The sequence below is a fragment of the Eucalyptus grandis genome, chromosome 6, assembly GCF_016545825.1.
Source record: "Eucalyptus grandis isolate ANBG69807.140 chromosome 6, ASM1654582v1, whole genome shotgun sequence".
In the NCBI taxonomy this organism is placed as follows: Eukaryota; Viridiplantae; Streptophyta; class Magnoliopsida; order Myrtales; family Myrtaceae; genus Eucalyptus; species Eucalyptus grandis.
This window is the reverse complement of record NC_052617.1, coordinates 12,182,853-12,207,109: the sequence shown is the minus strand read 5'-3', so window position 1 is coordinate 12,207,109 and position 24,257 is coordinate 12,182,853. Positions and strand designations below refer to the sequence as shown.

The 24,257-nt window shown below is 43.5% G+C and overlaps 2 protein-coding genes across 3 annotated transcripts; one reads left to right on the top strand and one right to left on the bottom strand.

Moving 5' to 3' along the window:
• Window positions 1–1,920: 1,920 nt before the first annotated feature.
• On the bottom strand, window positions 1,921–8,497 carry LOC104448416 (COP1-interacting protein 7). 2 transcript variants are annotated; one of them, XM_039315739.1, is made up of 10 exons: window positions 8,211–8,497; window positions 7,822–7,989; window positions 7,384–7,508; window positions 7,046–7,098; window positions 6,898–6,956; window positions 6,652–6,804; window positions 5,959–6,191; window positions 3,799–5,501; window positions 2,832–3,516; window positions 1,921–2,753 (listed from the first exon to the last, which is right to left on the bottom strand). In XM_039315739.1, the coding sequence occupies exons 1-10, from the start codon at window positions 8,273–8,275 to the stop codon at window positions 2,332–2,334; spliced, it is 3,666 nt and encodes a 1,221-aa protein (XP_039171673.1). In that variant the 5' UTR covers window positions 8,276–8,497; the 3' UTR covers window positions 1,921–2,331. The 2 variants fall into 2 exon arrangements, with proteins under 2 accessions (XP_039171673.1, XP_010060529.2); XM_010062227.3 differs by having other exon boundaries at window positions 1,921–3,516; window positions 8,211–8,493.
• A 1,403-nt stretch (window positions 8,498–9,900) lies between these two features.
• Window positions 9,901–20,853, top strand: LOC104448415 (NAC domain-containing protein 72). The gene is given in 5 exon segments (XM_039315740.1): window positions 9,901–9,916; window positions 18,956–19,216; window positions 19,316–19,584; window positions 19,702–19,999; window positions 20,002–20,853. Coding segments are annotated over 4 exon segments (1,059 nt in total). The 5' UTR covers window positions 9,901–9,916; window positions 18,956–19,035; the 3' UTR covers window positions 20,313–20,853.
• Window positions 20,854–24,257: the final 3,404 nt, after the last annotated feature.

Below are 24,257 nucleotides of genomic sequence, written 5' to 3'. Positions count from 1 at the left end.
TGAGTAGAGGGTTTAGAAAAATGTGGAACTAAGCTTAGGGGCCTGGAGATTCTCCACCTAATGAGCACCTCAATGCGAATTCGTTGTCGAAGGGATGTAGCTCTGGGTTGACCTTGTAATGGAATTAAAAACCATCTGAACAACTTCGTCCTCAAATCAACCGACACAAGAAACCAAAGAAAGGAAAAAAGATGCTCTTGACAATCACAAGAAAATGGCCACGAGAATCCAGCATCATCTCTATCAAATTGGAAAGAAGACAGGGGAGAGAATCCATTGAACCAAAGCAGGAAACGCAACTCATGATCCTCATCATATCTTCAGTTTCCAAAATAATGGACCACTTTCTTGAATTACTAACGCATTAGTCTTAAATAAATAGGGCCGTATCGTTCATGTGCACCTCCTAGTGGATACGGAGTATTTAAATCCAAGCTCGTGCAGGTTTTATACGAATCGTATGCATATGGTCAGCATGCCTCGTGCGAGACAAAACCCATTATCAACCTCTAAGCCACGATCCACCGCACGTTGTTCCAACTAAATTATACTCGAATCTGATGTTGTGTTCTTGCCCTACGTTTCCCCTTTCGGTGAGATTTATGTATTCTGCACAACGTGCTTTTTCATATTCCCTTCGAAGCTGGTAATCGTGGCGGAATAGGTTCTTTGCCTCTCTACACCTGCTATAAGCTTGTCTTGATTTGGGTTTGTGGGGTTCACAGCTTCACCATTTTGGATAAAAGCGCTCGCCATTGGTGCAAAGATCAAGCCCGGAAAGAGTATTTTTAAGCAAGATTAAATCAATGCAGACAGGCCACGTGGATATATTCTCAAACAGCCTGTTTGGGCGTGTACTAAAGGGGAGGTCGAAGATGAATTATGACCTACAAAAACATGCCGTGCATCGATTTTAATAATGCCAAATCATTAACAATCCCACGAGGATCAACGAGGAACAATGCTGAGCATGTTCGTTTTAATTAAGCAAGTGGACTAGTGAAGCAAACGGCAGCATTATTGCCATCGTGAGTAGGTTGTCTGTTTTCTTTTTAGTAGATTATTTGCCAATGATAAATCGTGGAATGGCCATGTCCATTAACTTAGGCATGACAAGCGACTGATCGCTCGAGGGACCATTAAAAAAGAAGAAAAAGACGGGAACTCGAGTAAGTGCAAAAGATTTTCACGTTGCCTCAAAGCAGGTGCTTGGAGAGAACTAATATCTGGAGACGTCACAAAGCCTGGTTTTCACGCAGGACCTGAAGAGTTTAGCCGGAGCTGAATGGTGAGACCAGGCTTTCTGGATTTGGAGCTCGAAGAATATGTGCAGAAGAAAAGAGAGGGCTTTTGGAAAGCCCATTTGGTTGGTCCAATTCAAGCTGGTCAAAACATTTGAGCCCGGTTCCATGAATTCACTGTAGACGCTACGATCGAGCTATCTAACAATTTATTCATGCAGAAACATTAGCATTCAAAATATATTTGCAAATTGTCAAAATTGACTTAGCAATTTCAAAAAAGCCTCGGCATATTATCGGACCACCAGCTTCTTAGTACTTACCAAATCTTTCAGAAACTATCGGTCATGAGGAAAAAGGAAATCATTTTATGAAAACTCAGGATTGTTCTTGAAAGATTGTCCGAAATATATAACTAATAGCTATTAGTTTTCTCACAAAAAAAAATGGTTTTCATTTGATTCGAGTGAAGTACTCTGCATTACTACGAGATTAATTCAGATATCCTTCGACCATATTCATCACCGAGTGAAGGAAGTCTCATGTACCCGATGCACATAGCTAAAACAGTTCGCAAGCATCTATGAGGATCATCCCAAGATCAAAGTATGTCTTTCCGTGGGAGGACATAAAGTCGACAGCATCCTTTCAAAAGAAACTCATCATTGGCGATGAGAAATTTACTGGAAAGAGAACCCAGAATGCATTTCACCACTTAATAATTACGTCATGAAAGAATGAATACAAACTTTTTTCTTCTTTTCTGTTATCCCGTTTCAGAACACAACTCACAAACAAGACAATATACTTTTTACTGTATACCACCGTGTGCAAAGAAGCCACTCACATGTCTCGCTGCAAGAGGACACGAAATAAATTACAATGAGCGATCCTCGTCTCCGCAGCAACTGACCAGCAACCAAATCCTTATTATGCATGCGAACTATCTAACTTTGAATCCCAAAATCACCACTCTGCAATAACTAAAAATGATCACACAAGAATTTACAATCCAATATGACTTGTCATGTACCTTGAATTGCTGTACTTAATGTGTAAGCTTGACCGTGCGCATAAGGAATTGGGTAGTTCAAGCTTTTTTTCTTCCGAAGAATAGAAGCTTTCTGAACCCTTTGGCAGCTTTAGGAGAGTGCTCATCATTATCCCATTTCTTCCTCGAGTGTACTGGCTCGGGGGTGATCTCATTAATGCGTGGAGTGGTTGCGAAATGTACCCGAGGGGTGTGAGAAACTGGAGTCTTTTCGGACACTCTGGAATTATCAGCTTCAGAGCCAGTGTAGATAGTAAAGTTTTCCAATGATCTCGCGATAGACGGAGACTGAACCGGTTGGAGAGTCACTTCAGGTACAGTTATGTCATCGCCAGGAACTGGAGATGATACATATGAACTCCCATTATCAGTTTTGAAATGACTTGGTTTTGCAGAGTCCGCCACAGTAGGCACTGACAGGTTATTGCTCTCCGCATTCTCATAATCACTTTTGAAATGACTTGGTTTTGCAGAGTCCGGCTCAGTAGGCACTGACAGGTTATTGCTCTCCGCATTCTCATAATCACTTTTGAAATGACTTGGTTTTGCAGAGTCCGGCTCAGTAGGCACTGACAGGTTATTACTCTCCACATTCCCATTGTCATTTCTATCATCCAATCTGTCTTTAGGAGAAACTGATTTTTCTCTGCTGTTTTCGACCTGAATGTCCTTAAAACCATCATCAGCTGGAGCAGGTTGAGCCGTTTCTGCTGCCGCTAACTCCAATGACCCCATTCTGGCTTCTGCAGTTTCCTTTTTTTGTTGGGTGTTGGAATTGGGCAGAAGTTGTCCGTTTGAACTGTTCAAAGTATTTTTCTTGTTTAAATGTTCAGGTTTCTTCAGACCTGCTTTCTTAGTTTCAGGAGGAAGGGGCTTCTTTGGCAAGGTAGCTGGAGTTGACTTATTGATCTTCGAGGAGGCTTTGATGGGTTGACTTGATTTTGAATTCACAGTTTGAACCTCTTGAGTTGCTCGAGCAGCTGCAAGACGCTCGATGGTGGAATTCCTGAGGACTGGCTTATTCGACTTTGGAGTCTCCTGAGATTGGGACCGAGTAGATTGACTTCGGATCTTACTTGGCTGGGTAGGTGGGGTGGTTGCTTTAGTCTCAGTCGAACTCTTCTTAGGAGCAATTGGTTTAGATCCACGGTTGGCACTTCTCTCAGCAATTCTCTTCTGACGCTGAGCAAGCAACTCCTCCTTTCTCTTCTTACTTTCTTCTTCCTAGTCAAGAAAAAGGGAACCACATTGAAATAGGAACAGGATTCAACTGGATCTGCATGGACCCCCAGATAATATCCATATATGGGTTATATTTTTGTGAAAGACGCATGATACTGTAGGCAAAGTAAAATGTTTTGACTGATCTCACTCATAAGTGAGAGTCACCCCTATATCAGAGAGGAAAAACTAAAATTCATCAAACTAGCATCATTATGCACAAAGTAAACATTCATGTACGGAGTACTTATGCTTTGTAAAATTTCATAGTGATCCAAGTAGTACCTTCTCAGCTTTGCTCCTCGAAGCAGCTGTCCTGGTTCCAGGAGTTGGCCGACCCTTTGGCAACGTATCAAGCTTATTCCTCACGAGAGAACCATTTATAGGCCTAGACCTTGCTTCTGCATTTTTATTCTTTGTAAAGTTTGATGACGGTTCATTTTCAGCAGAATCATTCAACTCATTCCCGGTGTGCTTTTGGATGATCTTTGCCAATGAGCTGTGATTTCCATAATCCAGTTCTGGTGTCCACAATGCTCCAGCCTGCTCTGCAACAGAATCCTGATTGAGAACCATAAAAAGGTCATCTGGTTCACAGGGAGTCTCCTGTGAAATTTCAGGTCTGCTGTTCTTGGCGTTTATAGTGTCAGGAACCATGTTTATATCCATCATCAGCCTATGCTCAGATGGATCATTGACCATTGGCCGACCTTCAATCATGAAAGAGTCATCAATTAGGACATCCCTCTTCTTAATCTCAGTGTGCAAAAGCTCTGCACCAAATGATGAAGCAGAATCAACTTCAACCATTTTGAGGTCCATTCTATCTTGCTGATTTATCGCTTCATTTTGTCGATTGCCAATTAACCAATCTCCTTCCTCATGAATTTTCTTGATAGAGGATACAGCAGATGACTCTGGTAGTGATTGATTGAAAGAAGCCCCCGACTCTTCAGTCTTCTCCGCATATATTAAATCCTCATATGGGATGTCCCTTGTACTCATAACTGGCCGGACACTGTCACCAGCTTCAAACTCCTCAAAGCGAGTTGTACCCTCAGCTACCCAATCCTTCTCAGTAATCACAAAGGAATCAGCAGCAACAGGCTGTCGTCTTGTGCTTCCTGATTCCAGTTCATATGCAAATGATGTCCCCTTCAAAGATTTCTTACTTGCTAGGTCTTCCTCAGGAATCCGTGCAGCTTGTGTTTCCAAACCTGGGACGGCAGGTTCCCTGCTCTCCATCAGGATGTTCTGAAAAGCACCCCAGCCCTCGTATCTTCTCTCTCCCTCAGAGTTATTTGCCTCTTCGCTCTTATTCTTTCCATCAGCTGCATCATTTAGTTCATTCATGTCGAGGTGGTGCATTGTATCTCGTTTCTTGTGACGACGTGATGCTGAACTGTTTCTTCCATGCAATGATCCAATGGCCTTTTCCACCTGCTGCCTGAGGGACTCCTCGCTAACAAAATCATCCTCGTTAGATGAACTTGTTTCAGAAATGTCACTCCTTCTACCTTCTCTCTCGGAAGTAATGTAGTTAATGTTGCGAATAACGACTTTCTTTGAAGACTTCTTTCCATGTCCTTTCCTTGGCAGCTGATCTGTCGAAGGGTACCTTTTGCCACTGTGATGTCCATCCAATTCCCTCTCACTGCCAGTGTCACTGGCTTCGCTGGATTCACCTTCAGATAAATTTTCATGTGAATGTTTCTTTTTATTTCTTGACGATGACTTATGAGCCCGGTCATCATCTTTAACAGAAAAATTACTGGGGTCTTCATTCGGAGGCCAGCTTTTATTCCCCTGGTAGTATGAAGGGGGAACCTGCATTCCAGGGTAGAGGTAACTGGGAAACGGGTGCATCTGTGGGAAGAAAGGACCTTGAAAATTTTGCATATACTGTGAAATGTGATTGTGCCATGGCATCGGAACTTGCCCCTTTCCATCCGGGAATGACATTGGTGCTGGTGTCGGCAACCTAGTATCTGCACCAAACATTAATCAGCATTAGGATGCAAACAAAAAAAAAAATATCCAAACATAGATGATGGGTAATGAAGATTCCATGAAAATCAAGTCTGTGACAAGTGACTGTTCTTAGATTTTTTGGAGATATCTGCCAAGAAGGCACTAAGGTATTAAACCTTGTGTGTGCACTTCCATTCGTGTGTTGCTTCAAAGGGAGAAGGTGGCCAGAAGAGAAGAAGTCAAACCACTAAAGAACATGTTTGTCATCAGAACAAAGCTCAAATAGTGCAATCATTTTCTTCAAGATATTCTATGCAGCGAAAACACAACAGCAGACAGTGAAAGAACATGCATGTCTCCAACTCTTAATTTTTTGTGGGGAATTTCAAGTGCATCACGTGGTAGGTGAAATGTATCATGACGAGTGAAACATCTGAAGTCAAATATCATGTTCATAGTCCATAACTTGTCTACCTGCACTCGACTCTGTAACATTGAAATCTGTGTAGCCGTTGGTTTTCCCACTTGATGGACCACCATCCTGAATGCTACCAGAGCCGTTCTCCTCATTGGCAAGGATGATTCCAGAAGTTGCTATGTAAGGCAAATCTGGCCTGGACAGTGCCTGCATTGCTGCTATCTCATCCATCCAAAGCCTATCTTCATTCTTTTCCTTGCATAAATTCATGAAATTTATGCATGCCTCCCTAAACAAAGAATCTAGATTAACATCACAAAGACAGAACATACTCAAAATGGAGAACGAGATTGGAATGTGCTGTTTAAATAATTACAGGCTGCAACATATGTAACCTCCTTCTTTTACGGAAATAACAAAGCTGATAAATTCGCTAACAAAGGAGTCGTGCATTCCTCATTTTATTCTATTGATATAATTGAGGCAAAAAGGAAGAATTATTTGTGAAATTCAAGTTCAACAGACTTAATTTCAATGATACCATACCTTGTTGGTAAGCAAGATAACTTCCAACAAAGCACTGAAAGAAAAGCAGTCTCTAGTTTTCATTATTTGGTGCCACATTGCACCACAGTGATTTTTATGTCCGCATATCTCAGATAAAATGCCTTCTTCAATCGAATCACTAGGGTAAAATTGACATCTTCATTTATTTTTTGCAGATAACAGACTTCATTTTTAACCCATACCTCAAACGCAAAGCTCCAAAGGCCTCAGCAAAATATATGAGATTATCTATATTCTCCAATTCAAACCCAGCAACCAGAGCACGAGCATAAGCCATTGCTTGCTCCTTCCGAAGCACTGCCTTTCGAGTCTCCAGAACCCGCTGGAGATGGACCCTGTCACCATCCAGAGTGAAATAGTCAATGAGCTCGGAGATGCATATCTAATGGCCTATGCTTTGACCAAATACTATTGACAAGGTAGTTTACTTGGAATTTTCTTCCGAGGCAGTGACGGCATCATCAGCTCCATCATATTTTGCTCTGGACTGAGAAGCAACATCACAACACAGATGTCCACCATCATAATCTGATGTTACCGCATGATATTCCATTATTTGCTCGAACGATCACATACCTTATAGGACACAGATGACTTTGTGAAGTTTCCCTCAGAAACTGACGCATTTCCTGTCAAAAAGAGAGTACAGAGCTTTCAGCTTATCAGCAGCTAGGAATAAATTAATGCCAAAATCAAATGCAGTTCGTTAAGGCGAGGTTTGAATAAGAAAACTTTGTGCTTTCCACAAAAAAATAAATAATAATAATAAATTACTGACGCATTTCCTGTTAAATTACTTTTTTCCAGAAAAACCTGCTCACAGTCAGCACCAAGCAGGTCGACCAAATTTTTTATGTAAATTCAGAAAGTCCTGCTCACAGTCAGGGTATTCAAGCATGTAATGCTGACCCTACCTTCCATTGCCATATCGATGTTCTGAGCTTCATTGGATAGGATTGATTCTTGTATCTGGGAAATCTCCCTCTCTAATGTGACAAATCTCTCTAGAACTTCAGGCGTCCTAACAAAACTTACAAATCTGCATGAAGACGGGAAGAGAAAAACAGAGAGAAAATTTAGTACATTCAACATCGATTACAACTGTCAAGCATATTTTCTTATATAGTATCTTATCAATAGGTAAACTGATCCATAATCAGCAATCAGGTGTAACGGCATTCACATATTATTCCTTTTTCGCCCTTTTGATTGATCTCCTCGACACATTCCAAAGTGCATAACATGTTTAGAACAAACTTCCAGATTTTGCAAGTAGTAAGGAAATCAAATGCAATTCAATGCAGGGACAGTTTACTTGAAGCAATTGAAAGCGTGGATGCTTGGTAGATTACCTCTCCAAAGTGGCTTTAGTGAACCAGGAAGCATCTGATCTCAGAGTGATGGAGTAGCCACCTTTAGATATCTGATCTTTAGCGGATTTAAGATGCGAAAGGAACGGTTCAAGTAATCCCGATGCCAACTTCTCATTCGCCTTACCAGCGTAAATCACCAGATCACACCTTCCGTTCGTATAACATAAAGGCACACGACAGAGTCAGTCAAATACGAAAAAGGACCATAGTTTCACTACCCAGATGAAACTCATGCACGAAATCTCAATGCAGACAAAAACCCACCATCAAAGATTGCTCATTTTCGACATTGTCGAACTGCAAGAGATTCAAATTCCTTAAAAGGTTCAGCATCCTTGAACATCAGACCAATGGGTAGGCAAAATTACCTGGTTCTCGTAGGAGTGAGCTGAAACAAGACATAGTCAAGATGAGTTCTGGAGTCCATAGACATTATTGGAGTGGCACTATTCACTATCCCGAAAAAGCTCAAAGAATCATAGCATTTCACTTCGTCTGCACAGTTTTGCAGCGAGCTCCGACGAGCAGAGTGGAAATGGGGACGAGGTGTAAGAGAACAAGGAAGAATGAGAAGCAAGCGAGGGGATTTGATGCGTTTGGAGTGCGGGTCCCCCGAGAATTATGCCGACATCTCTTACAACTGTTGGGATGAATCTAAGGTATAGAAAGAAGAGAGAGAAACAAAAAAGAAGGAGAAAAACTTAAATGAAACGGTTAAAACGAAAGAAATCCTGGAAATGGATGGGTGTCCCAGTTAGAGGTGTTAAATGGGTTGTGCAACCCATTTATGGACCCATTTATAGTTAAATGGGTCATTAATGGGTCAAGCTTTATCTTATAAAGCACCCATAATAAGTTTTAATGGGTATACACTAAGATATATGGATTTTAAACGGGTCAGCTCTCTGACCCGTTTATGACCCATTTATCAACCTATTTTTCACTCAAAACCTCATTTTCTCTTCCTCTTCTCTTTAATTTTACAATTTTTTTTATAAAATCAAAATTATAATGATTTTTTCTTTCCTTTTTTTCTTTCTTCTTCTAACTCCGGTCGCCGGCGAGGCGATGGCCGGCGACCGGCCAGGCGAGCCTCGAGCTCGCCGGCGGCGGGCGAGCTCGAGCTCGCCGGATCTGGCCAGGCGGAGGCCTCGCCGACGCCCGGCGAGACTCGAGCCTCGCCGATCTGGCGAGACGCGAACTCGCCGGCGTCGGGCGAGGCTCGAGCCTCGCCAGATCTGGCGAGGGGCGAGCTCGCCAGATCTGGCGAGGCGAAGGCCTCGCCGACGTCCGGCGAGGCTCGAGCCTCGCCGATCTGGCGAGCCTCGAGCTCGCCGATCTGGCGAGGCGGAGGCCTCGCCGACGTCCGCTGAGGCCCGAGCCTCGCCAGATCTGGCGAGGCGAAGGCCTCGCCGACGTCCGGCGAGGCGGAGGCCTCGCCGACGTTCGCTGAGGCCCGAGCCTCGCCGATCGGGCGAGACTCGAACTCGCCGGCGTCGGCGAGCCGGGCGAGCCAGCTCGCCTGTGGCCGGTCGCCGGCCGTCGTCAGTGCCGGCGGCCGGCCAAAGAAGAGGAAGAAGAAAAAAGAAAAAGAAAAAAAAAAAAGAAAAGAGAAAAAGAAAATTAAAAATAATTAAAATTTTAATTTTTTAAATAAAAATATTTTAATTTTTAATTTTTTAAAATAAAAAATAATTAAAATTCGATTTTTTAAATAATTTTTTTAAATTTGTATTGTATAAAATCATGTTAAAGAATACCATTTTAATATATATATATATATATATAAAAGCTTTTATGTTTTGTTAAATGGGTCGGGTATGGGTTGATATAGGTCGGGTTCGGGTATGGGTGAAAAATTTTGCAGACCGTAATAAATGGGTTATAAACGGGTTAAATGGGTCGCTTTGGGTCGGACCATTTATGACCCGACCTAAACCCGACCCGACCCACCCGTTTAACGGGTCTAGTCCCAGTGATGAGGAATTGTGTGTGGGGGAGTGTTTTGGTGTGGTTGAGAAGTCACTTCTGATCCAAGTAAAACAACCTCTCTCTCTCTCTCTCTCTCTCTCTCTCTCTCTCTCTCTCTCTCTCTATCTGTGAATTTGTGTAGAGTGTGCAGGGGGGAGAAGAATCACAAGATGCATTTGCCAACCTCCAACCGCCAGAAGCTTTATTTCTACATGGGTAACCGCTGAAGTTAATAAATTTATTGTTATCTCAGCACCTTCCTCAATGCAATAAGGTTACTATTTGCGGCATAGATTACCAGATCACGCGACAAACTCTTATAGTGTTAGTACAATGACTTATGCAAATAATCGTTTACAGTCTATTATAATTCTTAATTTGATATATCCAACTTCATTTTCACAGTTACCAGTGATAAAGATGTGATTTTTTCTGGGTATAAGAGTGCAAGTGAAAATCTTTTTGACGTTTCTGATTCAAAAAAAAAATTTATGCTTTGTAACTAAATATAGTCTCACGGAAAGAGAAGGGTCAATTTTTAGCTTAGTAAATAGCATCATGATGACGCAATTATTGACTTTCAAGCAGAAAAAACAATGCAGTCATTATTAACCATAATCCTGAGCATCTGAGCTTAATTTCTGGTTCGTACATAGCTTTCGGAGGGGTCTACCCTCTGTTGGGAAGCTTCAATCATTGTTCTTGATCTCAAAACTCCGTACTTTCTTCCAAAGCCTGAGAGTAGATGGAGCAATAATTTAAGGCCCGAAACGCTTGTCTGTCCTTACCTAAAGCATGCTGGATAATCCCCTAATGCGACATCCCAACCAACTTTTGCAAAGATGGCGGAAGTCAATTCAAGAGAAAAATACTGCAGGGACAAAATTTTAGCTGCTTCCTTTGTTGTTTGGTAGAGAGCACACAGGAAATTGTACATGCAGACGCACCTTGCAGGACACAAGAAGAGGCGATTAGCGGATGCCGTACATTGAAAAAAAAAAAAAAAAAAACTACTGTTGAACAATGAAGTTCTGAGAGCTAGAGCTTATTGCAAATAGGTTTTCAAGACCAGATTACTTTGTGAAATTACATAATTCATGTCGGATAGAATCGTGCACATACATACTTGATGGAATAACGGGATCATTCTCTTCACCTACCGGGTATCCATGACCTGACAATAAGATAGGATGATATATAACATGTGACCAAGTGGGCTGTTCTTTATGAATTTGCTTCTTGATTCGTATGAAAGTGTCTGATGCAAACAGCAACTGATCCTACCTTTGATTAGCTGGATAAACCATGACAGATTGTCCATTACGAAAATGACCAATCAACCATCTGGTGAGGGACGACAGTGGCCCCATGTTTTCCACTATTCAATATATTCTTGAAGCAACCACGGACACTAAGGCTACACCCACCACCCCCACCACATATGGCAACAATCATCATCATTCATCACCATCATCGTGCAAGAAAAAACTCCCATCCCCAAATAAAGTCCAGACAAAGCCAAAAGGGTCATTGATCTCCTTTAGCCATCATGCTATCTGTATCTTATGGGGTGGAACTACACAGCACCTTGCATGATAAGCTGAGGTTAAGCAAATCTTATCTTGGTGGACCTGTGGTTATGTGGAGATCTGGGCAATCATAAGGAATTTTTGTACCAAGGAAACATCAAATAGACTAAATCAAATTATTTAGGTCACTACTTCATTTTCCAAATATGACATATAGAATAAGGAGGGCGAAGCTATAGTTTTTGCTAGATATGATATATTTACAATATTTCACCGTTGAATTGAAATGCAACACATCTCAACCGTTCAACATATCTCAATCTATAAAATTGCTATTACATGTAAATGTCAACCTATCCTAACGAATCAAATTGAAAGTTGTTAAACTTTTTCCTAATATCTTCGTCCACTTTTGTATAATATAAACAACATATAAAAATCGATTGCTAGAATTTATGTGGGATTCTATGTCCTCGCACATCATGGATAATTAAATGTGTTGGAAAGTAAAATTCAAAGGGATAAAATATGCAAAATATTAACTAAGATGATACATGTAAACAAGTCGGTGAGATTGATTTGGTATCATCTTTATTCTAAAACCCTGCGTGCTGAAAGTAAAAACTTTAAGGCAGGAAAGAATGTGCATATGGCTCGCTGCTGCGGACCCGAACTCCGACTGCTTGCTGGGCTCTAATCCGGGCCCATACAGTAGATTAGTGGGCTTTGATGGGGGGTCCACGGATTTTTTGATGGGGCCCACGGAATTTGCTCGCTTGAATTTATGGTCGGGGTGAGTTCTGACTTTAATCGATTGCTTGCAGAAAAAGGAAAGTCTTTCCCACCTATCACCACCGCCACAGGGTCCACCACAAAACTAGATAGAACCTTTAACATGCCTAACAGGATGAGTTAGAGAATCGGAAGGCTAGTATCGAGTGTGGACGATTTATCGGCCCATGTTCGAATCACGAATGTCACAGTAAAATGAAGAACTTGACGAGAGCATAGCCATGATCGAATAGCCTCTCGAAACATCGGCAATAATTATTGCAGGACGAACGGCACCCATCTCTCCTTTCGCAATTCGTAAACTACCTAACTGTGAGTGCCACATTGTCATTGGCCGAGACTCTTCCGGCGAGGACATTGCCCGTGCGGCGCCTAGTGAGTCAGAGCACCTTGGCTCGAGGAAAATTCGGACCTGGGACACTAACGATCCAATACTAGCGACGTTTATAATTAGTAAGCCAGTGCGACGTGAAGTGAACTCAATTAACATTGCACAAACCTGCCCACAGAAAGTTATTCTTTACTCTGTGTGCTAAGTTAGTTCGATTCCTACCCAATTCAACAGGAGAATTGGATATAACGAGAAGAAGAAGAAAATAACAAAAGATCCTATTAGAAGGGTCATACAAGGAGGGCTAATGAGAGGAGAAGACGAAGGAAGCCCTGCCCCTGATGATTCTGCTCACCGTGTAACCCATGACTCCGATCATCTCCCCGGCAAACCTCATCATCCGCGGCCGGAGGTAGACCGCCCAGAGGCCGACCACAGCCATCAGTATCTCCCCTCCCATGCTCATGACCGCCTCTTCCTCTTCCTCTTCCTCTTCCTCTTCCTCTTCTTGCTTCTCTCAATTTGCATCCCTCTCCGTCTCTCTGCGGATCACATCTTGGCGCACCGACGGGACAGTTCGATTCCCAAGTGCTGATGAGGCGGACTGCAGTTTTAGGGACATCTACGGTACCTCGTAGCAAACATGGCCACGCACTTCAGATTCCGGAAAGTGGCCTCCTTTCACCTGACCCACACGACTGAGTGCCTCTCCTCACAGCTACCGTTCCCAACTAATGTTCAAGTCCTTCCATAGTCACCCTCCATGTGCCAAACTGGTTTACGTGAGTTGAACTAAAGGGGCAACTGCAACTAAACAACTAAAGTACATTTTTATGTTGTAGTAAATGAACATCCTTCCCCGGCTCCACACAAACCTATTGATGTGTCAAATCAAAGGGGCCGAGCATTTATAATATGATTGTTAAGTATGGAGTTATGTGGGGGCTATTGCTCCCCCACAGATTTATGTGTAAACTACTGGCGGAGCGCCCATTTATTCGAAAGATGTTTTGATGCCCAAATGAGGTCATGACATCTCACTAGAAAATGCATTGATAAGCTAGTGTCCAACCTTAAAACCGTCGAAAATAAAATCCCGGATTGGGACCTTTCCTCGTTATAACTGAATTTTAAGAAAGTGCAGAGGACCTGACCTTCTCTGTTGGGAGCCCTTTTACGTGTTAAATCACTTTACAAGGTAGAGCGACCTAGGGTGACAGTTGCTTGGGTTATGCAACCTCACCAACCCCTTGCCGGCCCCTCGTTGGCCACCCTCACACGAAGAATATGAATAATTATATGGAGAGCAAAACTGGAAAACCAAAAAAATTGGTGAGAGTAGGTTTGATAGGAAAGAAAATTTATTGATCCTTGAACTTGCATGTCGAGAAAGTTTAAAACTCAAGACACCTCACCTCAACATCTGCCTAGTGCTTTTGGCCTTCCTGAGGCTCACTTTTCATCAAGGTGATTTCAACGAAGCCTTTGTTGGAGTTGAGTAGTTTCGATTAGTGATGGACTTATGCTGAGAAATGCCTATAGAGTCTCCAACAGACAAGAACGTTAATGTGCCCCATCGTTGCTGGCCCAAAAGGCCATTTACTAAATCAGAGAGATAGGTCGATCTGCTCTCATTCAATAATGAATTGAATTTTCATTTACATTTCGACCCAAAAAAAAAAAAAGAATCTTAATTCACATGAATTTATAGATGATAGGACCGCTTGGACTCTGTAAATACTTTTTATCGTAATTCACTGGAACCTAAAAAGAAAAATGAAAGATTTGGGTCAGATGGAAAAGTCAAAAAATATTTGTGATTAAGATTAAAGGGCCAAGCAGACCCTAGTCCGTTTTAAAGTGTATCCCATCGCTCAATGAATTATTGAGATTTGGTCGCAATGCTCGTAGCGCCTTGTCAATTCTCGCACCAACCGTCGAGCCCCAACGCGAACATCATCGATCCGGAGTTTGTCCGAGCAGACTTTTTGACAATGCCGTATTTGTGTTGAACTGTATATGTGAAACTGGCTACATCAGCTCAATTGAGACTTTCGGATGGAGTAAGATCGATTGTTGCGAGAACTTTGGTAATATGTATGATCTAGAGACTGAACTGAGAATATAGTTTCTGCCTGCGAAGTTCATCTTGCAGATGAATTGAAGGTAGATGTCGGATGAAGTTGATAATTACAAGAATCCGTTTTCGCGGGCTTTAAATTGGGTAGCAAGGGTTCGGTTTGGTGTTGCTTAAGATAGGCTTCATTCAAGGAAAGGAATTAGCATGAGCCCTTCTCTTGCTCTCGAGAGATTGAATTTGGTGGCTGGCAGCTTTCGTTTCGGGACTCTAATCGGTTACAATCCGATGCTTCGAATCTTTGGGATCGGGTTATCTACGCACCCGCTTGAAAAAAAGTTAGTAACCTAAAACCAGCTCAAAATTCTATCCGACAATAGTCGGTAAGTTGCTCTGATTGACCTCGATAATTTCTGCATATAGTCAATGAATTGAAGACCTCTTTCGATCAATTTTTATGGATTGGAGGAATGTATGCCCGGGTTAGGTCGGGCTCAGCTTGCCGCTTCGGCCCCAAACTCCAACTGCTTCCTGGGCTCTTCACCAGGCCCATGCAGCAGATCCATGGGCTTTGGTGGTGGGCCCATTGGCTTTGCTCCCTTACCCGAAGCCATTTAGTACTTCTTTTTGTTTGGTGATTACATATATCTTTATAAAAATAATCACACTTCATCACAGGAAAAAATGAAGAAGCAAAACTCATTGGCCATCCTTGTAAGAAGAAGCAAAAAGAAAAAGAAAAAGAAAAAGAAAAAGAAGTTTTTTTTATTTTTATTTTAAAAATGTTTTCGAAATTTTTTTTATAAGAATAAATGAGGCGTTGAGGTTGATTTTGGAGGCCCTAACATTTTTCCCTTTTAAAACTACTTTTACCGAAAACCCTCTATCCCAGACACGATACTTGAGCCGAGCATTTAGTTTTAACGTAGGAATACCGAACATGCGCTTCTATATAGCTACTTAATTAAGAAAATTCTATAAATTGAGTATTAAATAAATGAGATTGACCTGTTCTAAGGTACCAATCGTCACGTTCTCCGCCCTAGGAGAACCAGAAACTACCATGATATGATGAAAGGCACAGGTGCATGCATCACGAATTACGCAATGTGGATTGAATCTTAATCCGTTAACACGCTATTGACACCAGCCGGACTTCAAGTCTCCACAACAGTCCACATGAAATTTCCCACAAACAGCAAACGACCGGCCGGAACATGTCCCGGTGTTAGCTTGGGTCCTCCGGCGTTAGGAAAAGCCCCCTAGCTGGGAAGGTTCATGGAATCTACTGAACGACTTTAAACAATTAAATCAAATCCGACGACGACTCATTAAATGTCGTCCGTCCTGTCCCTCCATCGCCGCATGCGGCTGAAAGCAAAACGAGTTTTGCATGCGCACATGCGGAAGTCCAAAACTCGGACGAGGGCCTTTGAATCTTTCGTCCCTTTTCGCACTGTTTCGTGAAGTCTTTGGTCTTCGAGCAGCCATCCCTCCCGCCAAACACAAAAGGTCAAAACGGACACGAGAGCAAGCGGGTTTTGAACGACGGACCTTTGATGATGCGGCTTCCTCGTGGCCTTTCACAGCCTCACAAACCAGCTGTACCTCTGACCTACCGTTTGAACTCTCGAATGAAAACCCCTAGGATAGGTAGATGCTTTGGTAGCTTACGGTTCATTAGGATTCTAGCTCCTTGGATGCTCGAAAATCTCCGTGTGATCAAAGCGCGGTGCCGAGCCGCAATATCAAATGCGCGTGATCATCAACAATCATATAATCGATATTGATTTGCATGGAAAAGTTTTCTAGAAAGGTTTAAACTTATTACACTTTTACTAATTCAATTCTAAACCTTTTAAGTATATCAATTGAGTTTTAAATATTTTCACGTTTTATCAATTGAATAATTTTAGCCAATTGAATGCCGACTATCTTACATGACAAGCAAACAGTTTTTAATAATATTTTAATATTTTAATATTTTTTATTTATTTATTTATATCTCTTCTTTTTTTTCCCATCTTTCTTGGGTCGACCATCATCAAGCCTCGTCAATGGCCGGCAAAGATCGTTGATCCCAATTGAGGACCACCCTCACTAGGGGCCAATGCCTAAGGTTGGTGAGGGCAGCCCTTGCTTGAGGCTTACAACCTTCGGAGGTACTTAATTAGTAAAATATGAAAATATTTAGAACTCAATTAGCATAATTAAAAAGCTTAGAATTGAATTGTTAAAAACAAAATATGTTTGGGACTAATTGGATAATTTTACCTTACATGCATATGGTGAAAGAGGTAAATATCAGCACCACTTATTTCTTTATAAGGGGAGAAGTGGAGAGATCAGACTTTCCAACTCTAAGATGGGATGGCCAAAGATAATATATTCATGAAGAAAAACACATCAGATCAACTCCTGTCTCTGTTTAGTAAACTTACGATTCGTCAATGAGGATTAATAATAATAACGGCTCTCGAGTACGGTCCCCTTTTTCAAACAAGAGCAGGTACCCACAATTCCAAAGACAGAAATTTCAGCTTCCAAAGCAAAGTTCTAAAAGCCAGTTCGGCTTAAAATATCGTGGCCGAATCACTCGAGTCAATTCAAGAAACCCACTTTTTCTCGAGCTGTCACGGGAAGTCGTCATTCTTCATCTTAAATTAATGGGATTTCGAGGAGAAGCCGAAGCTGCTGGAAAAATTAGGGCGCCAGCGCCAGCGCCAGCGCAAATCCAATCTCCTCCGCACGCCAGAAGGAATTTTCCAAGACCTCCCAGCCAATCCCGTCTCGACATCTCCCGATCGTCCCATCTGCACGTGGCATAATAATCAAGTCCCGACCTTTATCGCGAAAAATCGACCCCCCCTTGCCCTTTTTCCCCTTTTCTTTAGTCGGGTCGACCGATGAGTGGTGGATCTTGCCCGTAATCTCTCTCGAAAAGTCTCCTAGTCCTAGCTCCGCTATCTGAAGATGGGTCTTTTACACGTGTCGACCTCCCAAGCCCGCCCAGCGATCTTCTACGTGTCGGTTTGACTCGCCATCGCAATATCCATCAAAGCTTCCGAGAAGACTCCACGTTCACGAGATTGGAAAAAACAGAGAGTGTAGGCCGACGTCAGTGATGGAGATGAGAGCAGTCTGGTCCTCGGAAGACCGTTCCTCCGGCCTTGACCCCGTTCCCCCGCGCATCGCCATCGCCACCGCCCAATGCTTGCAAGACATCGCTAAAACGGAAACGCCTCAACGCGCCACGAAAGGCCACTAGAAAAACGAGATCTTTCGAAACGCAAAAATGAAGCGACAAGCCAGGGCGCCAGAAGATTGATGAGTGGAAGAAACCCTAAACACGACCACATCGTCCGCGCTCACACATGAAAAATGATTATAATAATGATGATGATGAATGATGATGTTAGAGAGCGAACTCCGTGAAAAGGAAACGACATGTGGGGGTGGCGTCCGACCTCGGCTCCGGCCGTAGACGTGGTCCCGCGAATGCGACGCCGTTTGCACCGCTCTTTGTCCTTGTCCTTGCCCTTGCCCCATGGCCCATCTCCCCGCCCCGTCGCTCTCCTCCTCCTTTTTGAATAAAGCCCCCCGGCCTAACTCTCCCCGATCCCCACACCACGCGTAGGCACGTGTCCCCGAGGCGTATGCCCACGTTGCTCCGTAGCTCACCCGTGATAAACGACTCCAGCGGGTACGAAGTACAACCCGCCCTTCGATCGCGAGGAGATTAGAATTGACTCTGTTCGGAAAACCAGCATTAATGACGTGGCGTGGGGACAGGAGCCTCGCGGGGCGGTACGTAGATGGCCGGACGTTATTTACCATTCGCCCTAGGAATAACAATTCATACACCGAAATCTTAGTAAACGACGAACGAGATTTATGTAAATGCTGAGGCACGATTTGGACATTGCCCTAGCCGATCATTGCCTTCTAACCATGTGCACCAAACGCGCTTAAATCCACCGAACGGTCCTCCCGAAAATTTCCCTTTTTGAAAACATAGGGGGGAGGCGACGCTTTCTAAAAATCGGACCGGGGAGGACGACACGTGTCCCCCCGCCTTGACTGACTCCCGTTTGTTCGTTTTCCCACCGGCGGTGCATGCACCGAAGGGGACGGGGGAGGGGGTGAGGGCTCGTACAGGCCCGGATAAGGTCGGCCCAACTCGACTCGCCTCTCCCCGCTTTTTCCGGAGGAGTACGTGGCGGGCTGCGGACAGAGGTGGGGCCGATGCATGATGCAGCCAGCACCTTTGAAAGTGACGACCGTACTTATCGCTCTCTCACATCTAAGGGGAGGCTCTATAAATAAAGCTCCCAGATCTCACGTTTAAGAAAAAAAAAAGAAAAGAGAGAGTTTCAAATTGAGAAATTTGGTCGACTCTCTCTCTCTCTCTCTCCTCCCTCTCCCTAGAAATCGCCCCTGCCTCTCTCTGTTTCTCTGTCTCTCCCTGAACCTTCAAAATTTCGAGAGCTGAAATGGGTGTTCCGGGGACCGATCCGCTGGCCCAGCTGAGCCTGCCGCCCGGCTTCCGGTTTTACCCGACCGACGAGGAGCTCCTCGTCCAATACCTCTGCCGCAAGGTGGCCGGTTACGAGTTCAGTCTGGAGATCATCGGGGAGATCGATCTGTACAAGTTCGATCCCTGGGTCTTGCCAAGTACGTGTGCTAGGGAGCCCGTTTGATGTTGTCCGTTTTGGGCTTCTGTCGATTTCTTGTGTTGATGGTCTGACGAGAATTTCGTGTGTGTTTTTTCAGGCAAGGCGATGTTTGGCGAAAAGGAGTGGTACTTCTTCAGCCCCCGAGACCGGAAGTACCCGAACGGGTCCCGGCCGAACAGGGTTGCCGGGACCGGGTACTGGAAGGCGACCGGCACCGACAAGGTCATCAGCACCGAAGGCCGCCAGGTCGGCATCAAGAAAGCCCTCGTTTTCTACATCGGCAAAGCCCCAAAAGGTAACAAGACCAACTGGATCATGCACGAGTACCGCCTCCTCGCAAGTACCTGCAAGAGCGGAAGCACTAAGGTATTCATTTGAATCTTGAAAGTGTCTCCTTTTTTTTTATAACGAAAACGCGATTCGATTCGAGCGGTGTTCATCAAGCCTTATCGACTGATGTTCTTGGTATGTGTGTATCCGCAGCTGGACGAGTGGGTCCTGTGCCGAATCTACAAGAAGAGCTCGGGCGGGCAGAAGCCCAGCACCTCGACTTCCTCGAGCAAGGAGCAGAGCCACGGCTCGCATTCGCCTTCCTCTTCATTGGACAACATGTTGGAAACTCTGCCCGAGATCAACGACCGGCGCTTCGCGTTGCCGCACGCGAACTCGCTCAGGATCGCGCAACACCAGCAGCAGCAGCAGCAGCAGCAGCAGCAGCGGCATGAGCAGAAGCCCAGCCTGCAGGCCCTGATGGGCTCGGGCAGTTTCGATTGGGCCACGCTCGCGGTCTCAACTTGGAGCCCCAGCAACAGCTCGTCCCGGTCAGCCAGCCTCAGCCTCAGGGGCTCGTGAACTACGGCGGTAACGACGTGTTTGTACCTCAGATGAACCGCCTCGACGGCCTGCAGAGGCAGCAGCTCGGCGGCTCGGCGAACGAGGAGGTGCAGAGCGGGATCAGGACCCAGCCGCCGCCGCCGGCGGCCGGGCTATACCAGCCGAGTTCGACCGGGTTCGCTCAGAACCTGGCGAACTCGCTCGACCCGTACGGGTTCCGCTACTCGGCCCACAACGTCGGGCTCGGGTTTCGGCAATGAGAAAGCAAATGACACGTGTACATGGGCATAGAACCGGACAGATGGACGCAAAGGTGCAAACAAAACAGGGGGCGGCTCTGTAAATAATTAGAATTCCGGGGGCTAACTTGAATGGTTTTTAGATTCGAAATGGACGGCGTGGATTCATTTTTAGGTCGGTGAAGAAAAAAAGGAAAAGAAAAAAGTTGGGGGTGGATCATGCTAACTTCAATTTTTTTGAGGTCGGATTCAGTGTACACAGGCGAATACAGACAAAATCAGTTCAAGTATTGTCGTTTGTAAATACAGGAAAGTTGAGGGGCAAAACTGCAACGGCGTGATGAAGGGCTTGGTGGTGGCGATGGTGTCTCTAGCCTATAGGATTGGTGATGTGGTGGGGCCAGGGATTGGATATTGGTGCAACATTAGGTGGGGGGGTTGATGACTATAGTGTTATTTATTTTATTGGGTTCACATTGCCATATGAAATGTATGTAAGCTTTGATTATAGCATGACATTGTTCGAATATTGTTCGTGTTATGAGAACGGCTTGTTGTCTAATTCCATCACATTTTTGCTGTCCTTCGCCAGGGGCCAGGTGGGCAACCCGGGCCTTTTAATTTTGCGTTTGCTGAATAATTCATCAAGTTTAGTTCTTTTTGGGATGTTGATTCATGTGATGGGATTTACACGTCGGTAACATGTCGGTACGAATTGAGATCGACTAGAGTAAATCATGGATAAAGGGCATGGCTAATAGACGAACAAGGGCCACAATCATTAAATGGCGCATGTCAATTTTATTTGTTTCTTTCTCTCTCTCTCTCTTTTTTTCTTTTTTGAGCCGATCTTCGTGGATGCACATTAGCATCGCTATTCACGTGTAACGCATAATTGGATGCACGAAGAAATATATGCATTGGTGATTTGTACAGAAAAGAATTGAGCGAAAGTGAAATATTTGGAAGCTATTGGAGTGGTTGGAGATAAAGGGATTTGATTCGCAAACGCGATTGATAAATCCATTTGACTAATTATTATAGATAGACACATTGATAAAGTCGAATCTATTTTTTTATAATTGAATGTTACGACTTGAGTGTTTTTATAACATGAAAATATAACTTTTTGAATATTCTAATCTGCATTGAGATCTTTTTGAGGATACACGAAAGCCGTCTCGTTAACTTGTATTGAATAAACCTTTGTCCACATACCACCGGGCGGAAACCCAACATTACAACCCCATCAAACATTTCTAAACGTGAGTCATGGCTAACGATTTAATGACCGAAATGAGAAAAACCCCACCCTCTTTTGTTTGCATCTTTGGTTTTCTCTCCCTATGGAAAAAGCTACGATGCCTTTGGAATCATACCCTTTTTTATGCCATATACTATTGAGGATGAGCATTGACCTTTCGACTTTTTTTCTTGATTCTCGCACGTGTGGTTAATTCGGCTGCTGAAAGGCAGATCTTTGTTGCAATTTCTTTTTTTTTCCAAATGTTGACTTTTGACCGGGAATGCGCTCGGGCATCACAGTTTCAACCGTGTAAGGTAACGATTGCCGACACACGTACGCGACATGAATCCAACGTAGGACGAAACTTGGCGGTTGTGTGTGTCTTGGACAATCTTTTCACCGTCATCTCATCAGCAAACTTATAATTCACTCGATCCATGTGTATGGAGTCAGAGGCGAATGTCCACTTCCACCAACTCTGATATAAAAGATGACATAAATAATTCTTCAACTTTAATTTAGTGTGCAACATCATTTTTAGATCGTTAATTAGTTTGATTTGATTTCTAAATTATTAGTGACTTTTCAATTTATATCATAAAATATATGGAAAATCTTGAATTATGGTCCTTTTGCCAATGGCTTCCATTTCGTTAAGTTTAAACGATGGAACAAAAAAAAAGAAGTACTTGTAAATTATTCATGCAAGATATTTATCTTAAATTAGGATATAATAATTCATGTCGATAGAATAATTAACATTGCATATCGCATTCATTTAACATTTTAAAATTTTAATATAGTTGGTAGTGAATCTCACATAATATCAAAACCGGATGTTTTAAGTTCAAATATTTCCAAACTCTATTTGTCTCTTTAATTAAATATGTAAACATTTAGTATTAATAAAAAACCCGACTAAGCGTGAGGAGAAATGATAGAATAATTAAATATTAAAAAATACTTTTATCTAATAGTTTAAATTTTTATAATAGTTGGTAGTAGTCTAAAAAAATTTCACATGCGTCATCAAATAACAATGGACATGTCAATGCCCTAGTCTTTTCTCCCCCTTTTCTAAAGTAAATGAATAAAAAGACGAATATGTTTATTCCTCTTTTCTATTAAATCTAACTCGGCATATAATAATCCATGTCATCAAATAGCGATGGATTTAAAGTTGAGGGATTATAGTGAAAAAAATTAAAGTCCGGAGTTGAGATTACATACTGAGCCAAAATACAAATTGTATATATGTCATTTTTCCTTGTGTTTAAGTAGTAATATTTTTTTTCTATGTTTAAATAGTGGCTTGCAAAGACGTCCGACGGTACCACAAGGCATCGGAGGGTGGTGTGACCCCGTAAGGGATTTTCGGCAGTTCCTCAGTCAACAAAAAAAAAAAACACATATTCCTATGAACAACATACAAAAATTACATCAAAAAGTAATGATCGTGTTAGAAATTGACCGCACCAACGTTATTTTAAATGGGAATGCTTATCCTAATAACCCCTCCTAATAGTAAAAAAATCTTTACTTCAAGGCCAGGTCAGCTTTTCATTCCTTAGTTTTGGGGGGGAAGCAAGACGTCGGCGGATATGGACCACAAGTAGTTATTGCGGCATTTCAACCACGTTGTAAAAATTAAACAACAATCCCACGCGCGAGGCGGATCGAAGCACCAGCATTTTCCACGTTTCTTAGATAGGGACCGACTTTAGAACCTAGTACTTATCCCTATAATTCCACGTCCGTTTTCGGTGGTGGCTATTTGGACTTTACTGTTCCACCGCAGGAACAAAAAGGAAAGGAAAGAAAAAAATGCGATTTGGCCACGACCCACGACCGAGACCCACCTAATGCCGACGTGTGCGCTTACATCACTCCATTGCTGTTCGCTCTGGCCGAGGTTCCATGCAATGAATTCTGCGTCAAAAATATCTGCGAGGTGCGCCCCGGTTCCTCTCCTATCTTTCTTTTCCTTTCTTTTCGATGCTTTTGAAGAACGTGGCCGTCTGGAACAGGGAAACGTGCCGAATTCCGTCTCTCTCCCGGGCCAGAACAAATTCTCGATCTCGTCGAAACAGGGAAAGGGAAAGAAGACAAAAGTTACAGATATAGATTAGGGGAATGGATAAGCATCGCATGCCCTTTACTTTTCCTCTCCTTTTTTGCGGGTTTTGGCTGGCGGGGATGTTGAGCGGAGTTTCGATTTTTCAAACCACCGTGGAAATCGGCCGATGTGCGAACCGGGGACGACTTATGGTCAAGACGTTGAGGATGGATGAGAAGAATCTCTGGCCATTTCCCGAAGATGGCGTTGCCCGAAATCCTTTGCGATGGGGGCTTAGTCGTACGTTGGGCTGGCGGTGTCGTTGGCCCATGATGACGTGAATGGATGGGCCGGTATTCATTTCCTCAGTTGAGGGACGAAAAATGGGTCGGCCCAGGCTCATTGCCTAAGCCCATACACCGTGGCGACGTTGCTCAAGAAGCGTGTGTGCCAAGCCCCTGGATCGGGTGGATTCCACGTCGGACCTGCCAAATTCAAGGGCTCGGGGCTCGCACGTACCAGGATCAGTTTTAAGAGATTTTTCTATCGTGCATCGTCTAGCCACTAACGCATCGACCTGACAGACGATGCCATGCCGGCACGTCTCGTGTCAGCTTGTAGCCAAAGCACCAAGGTTTTATGCTCATGTGGTGACGCCGTGTTG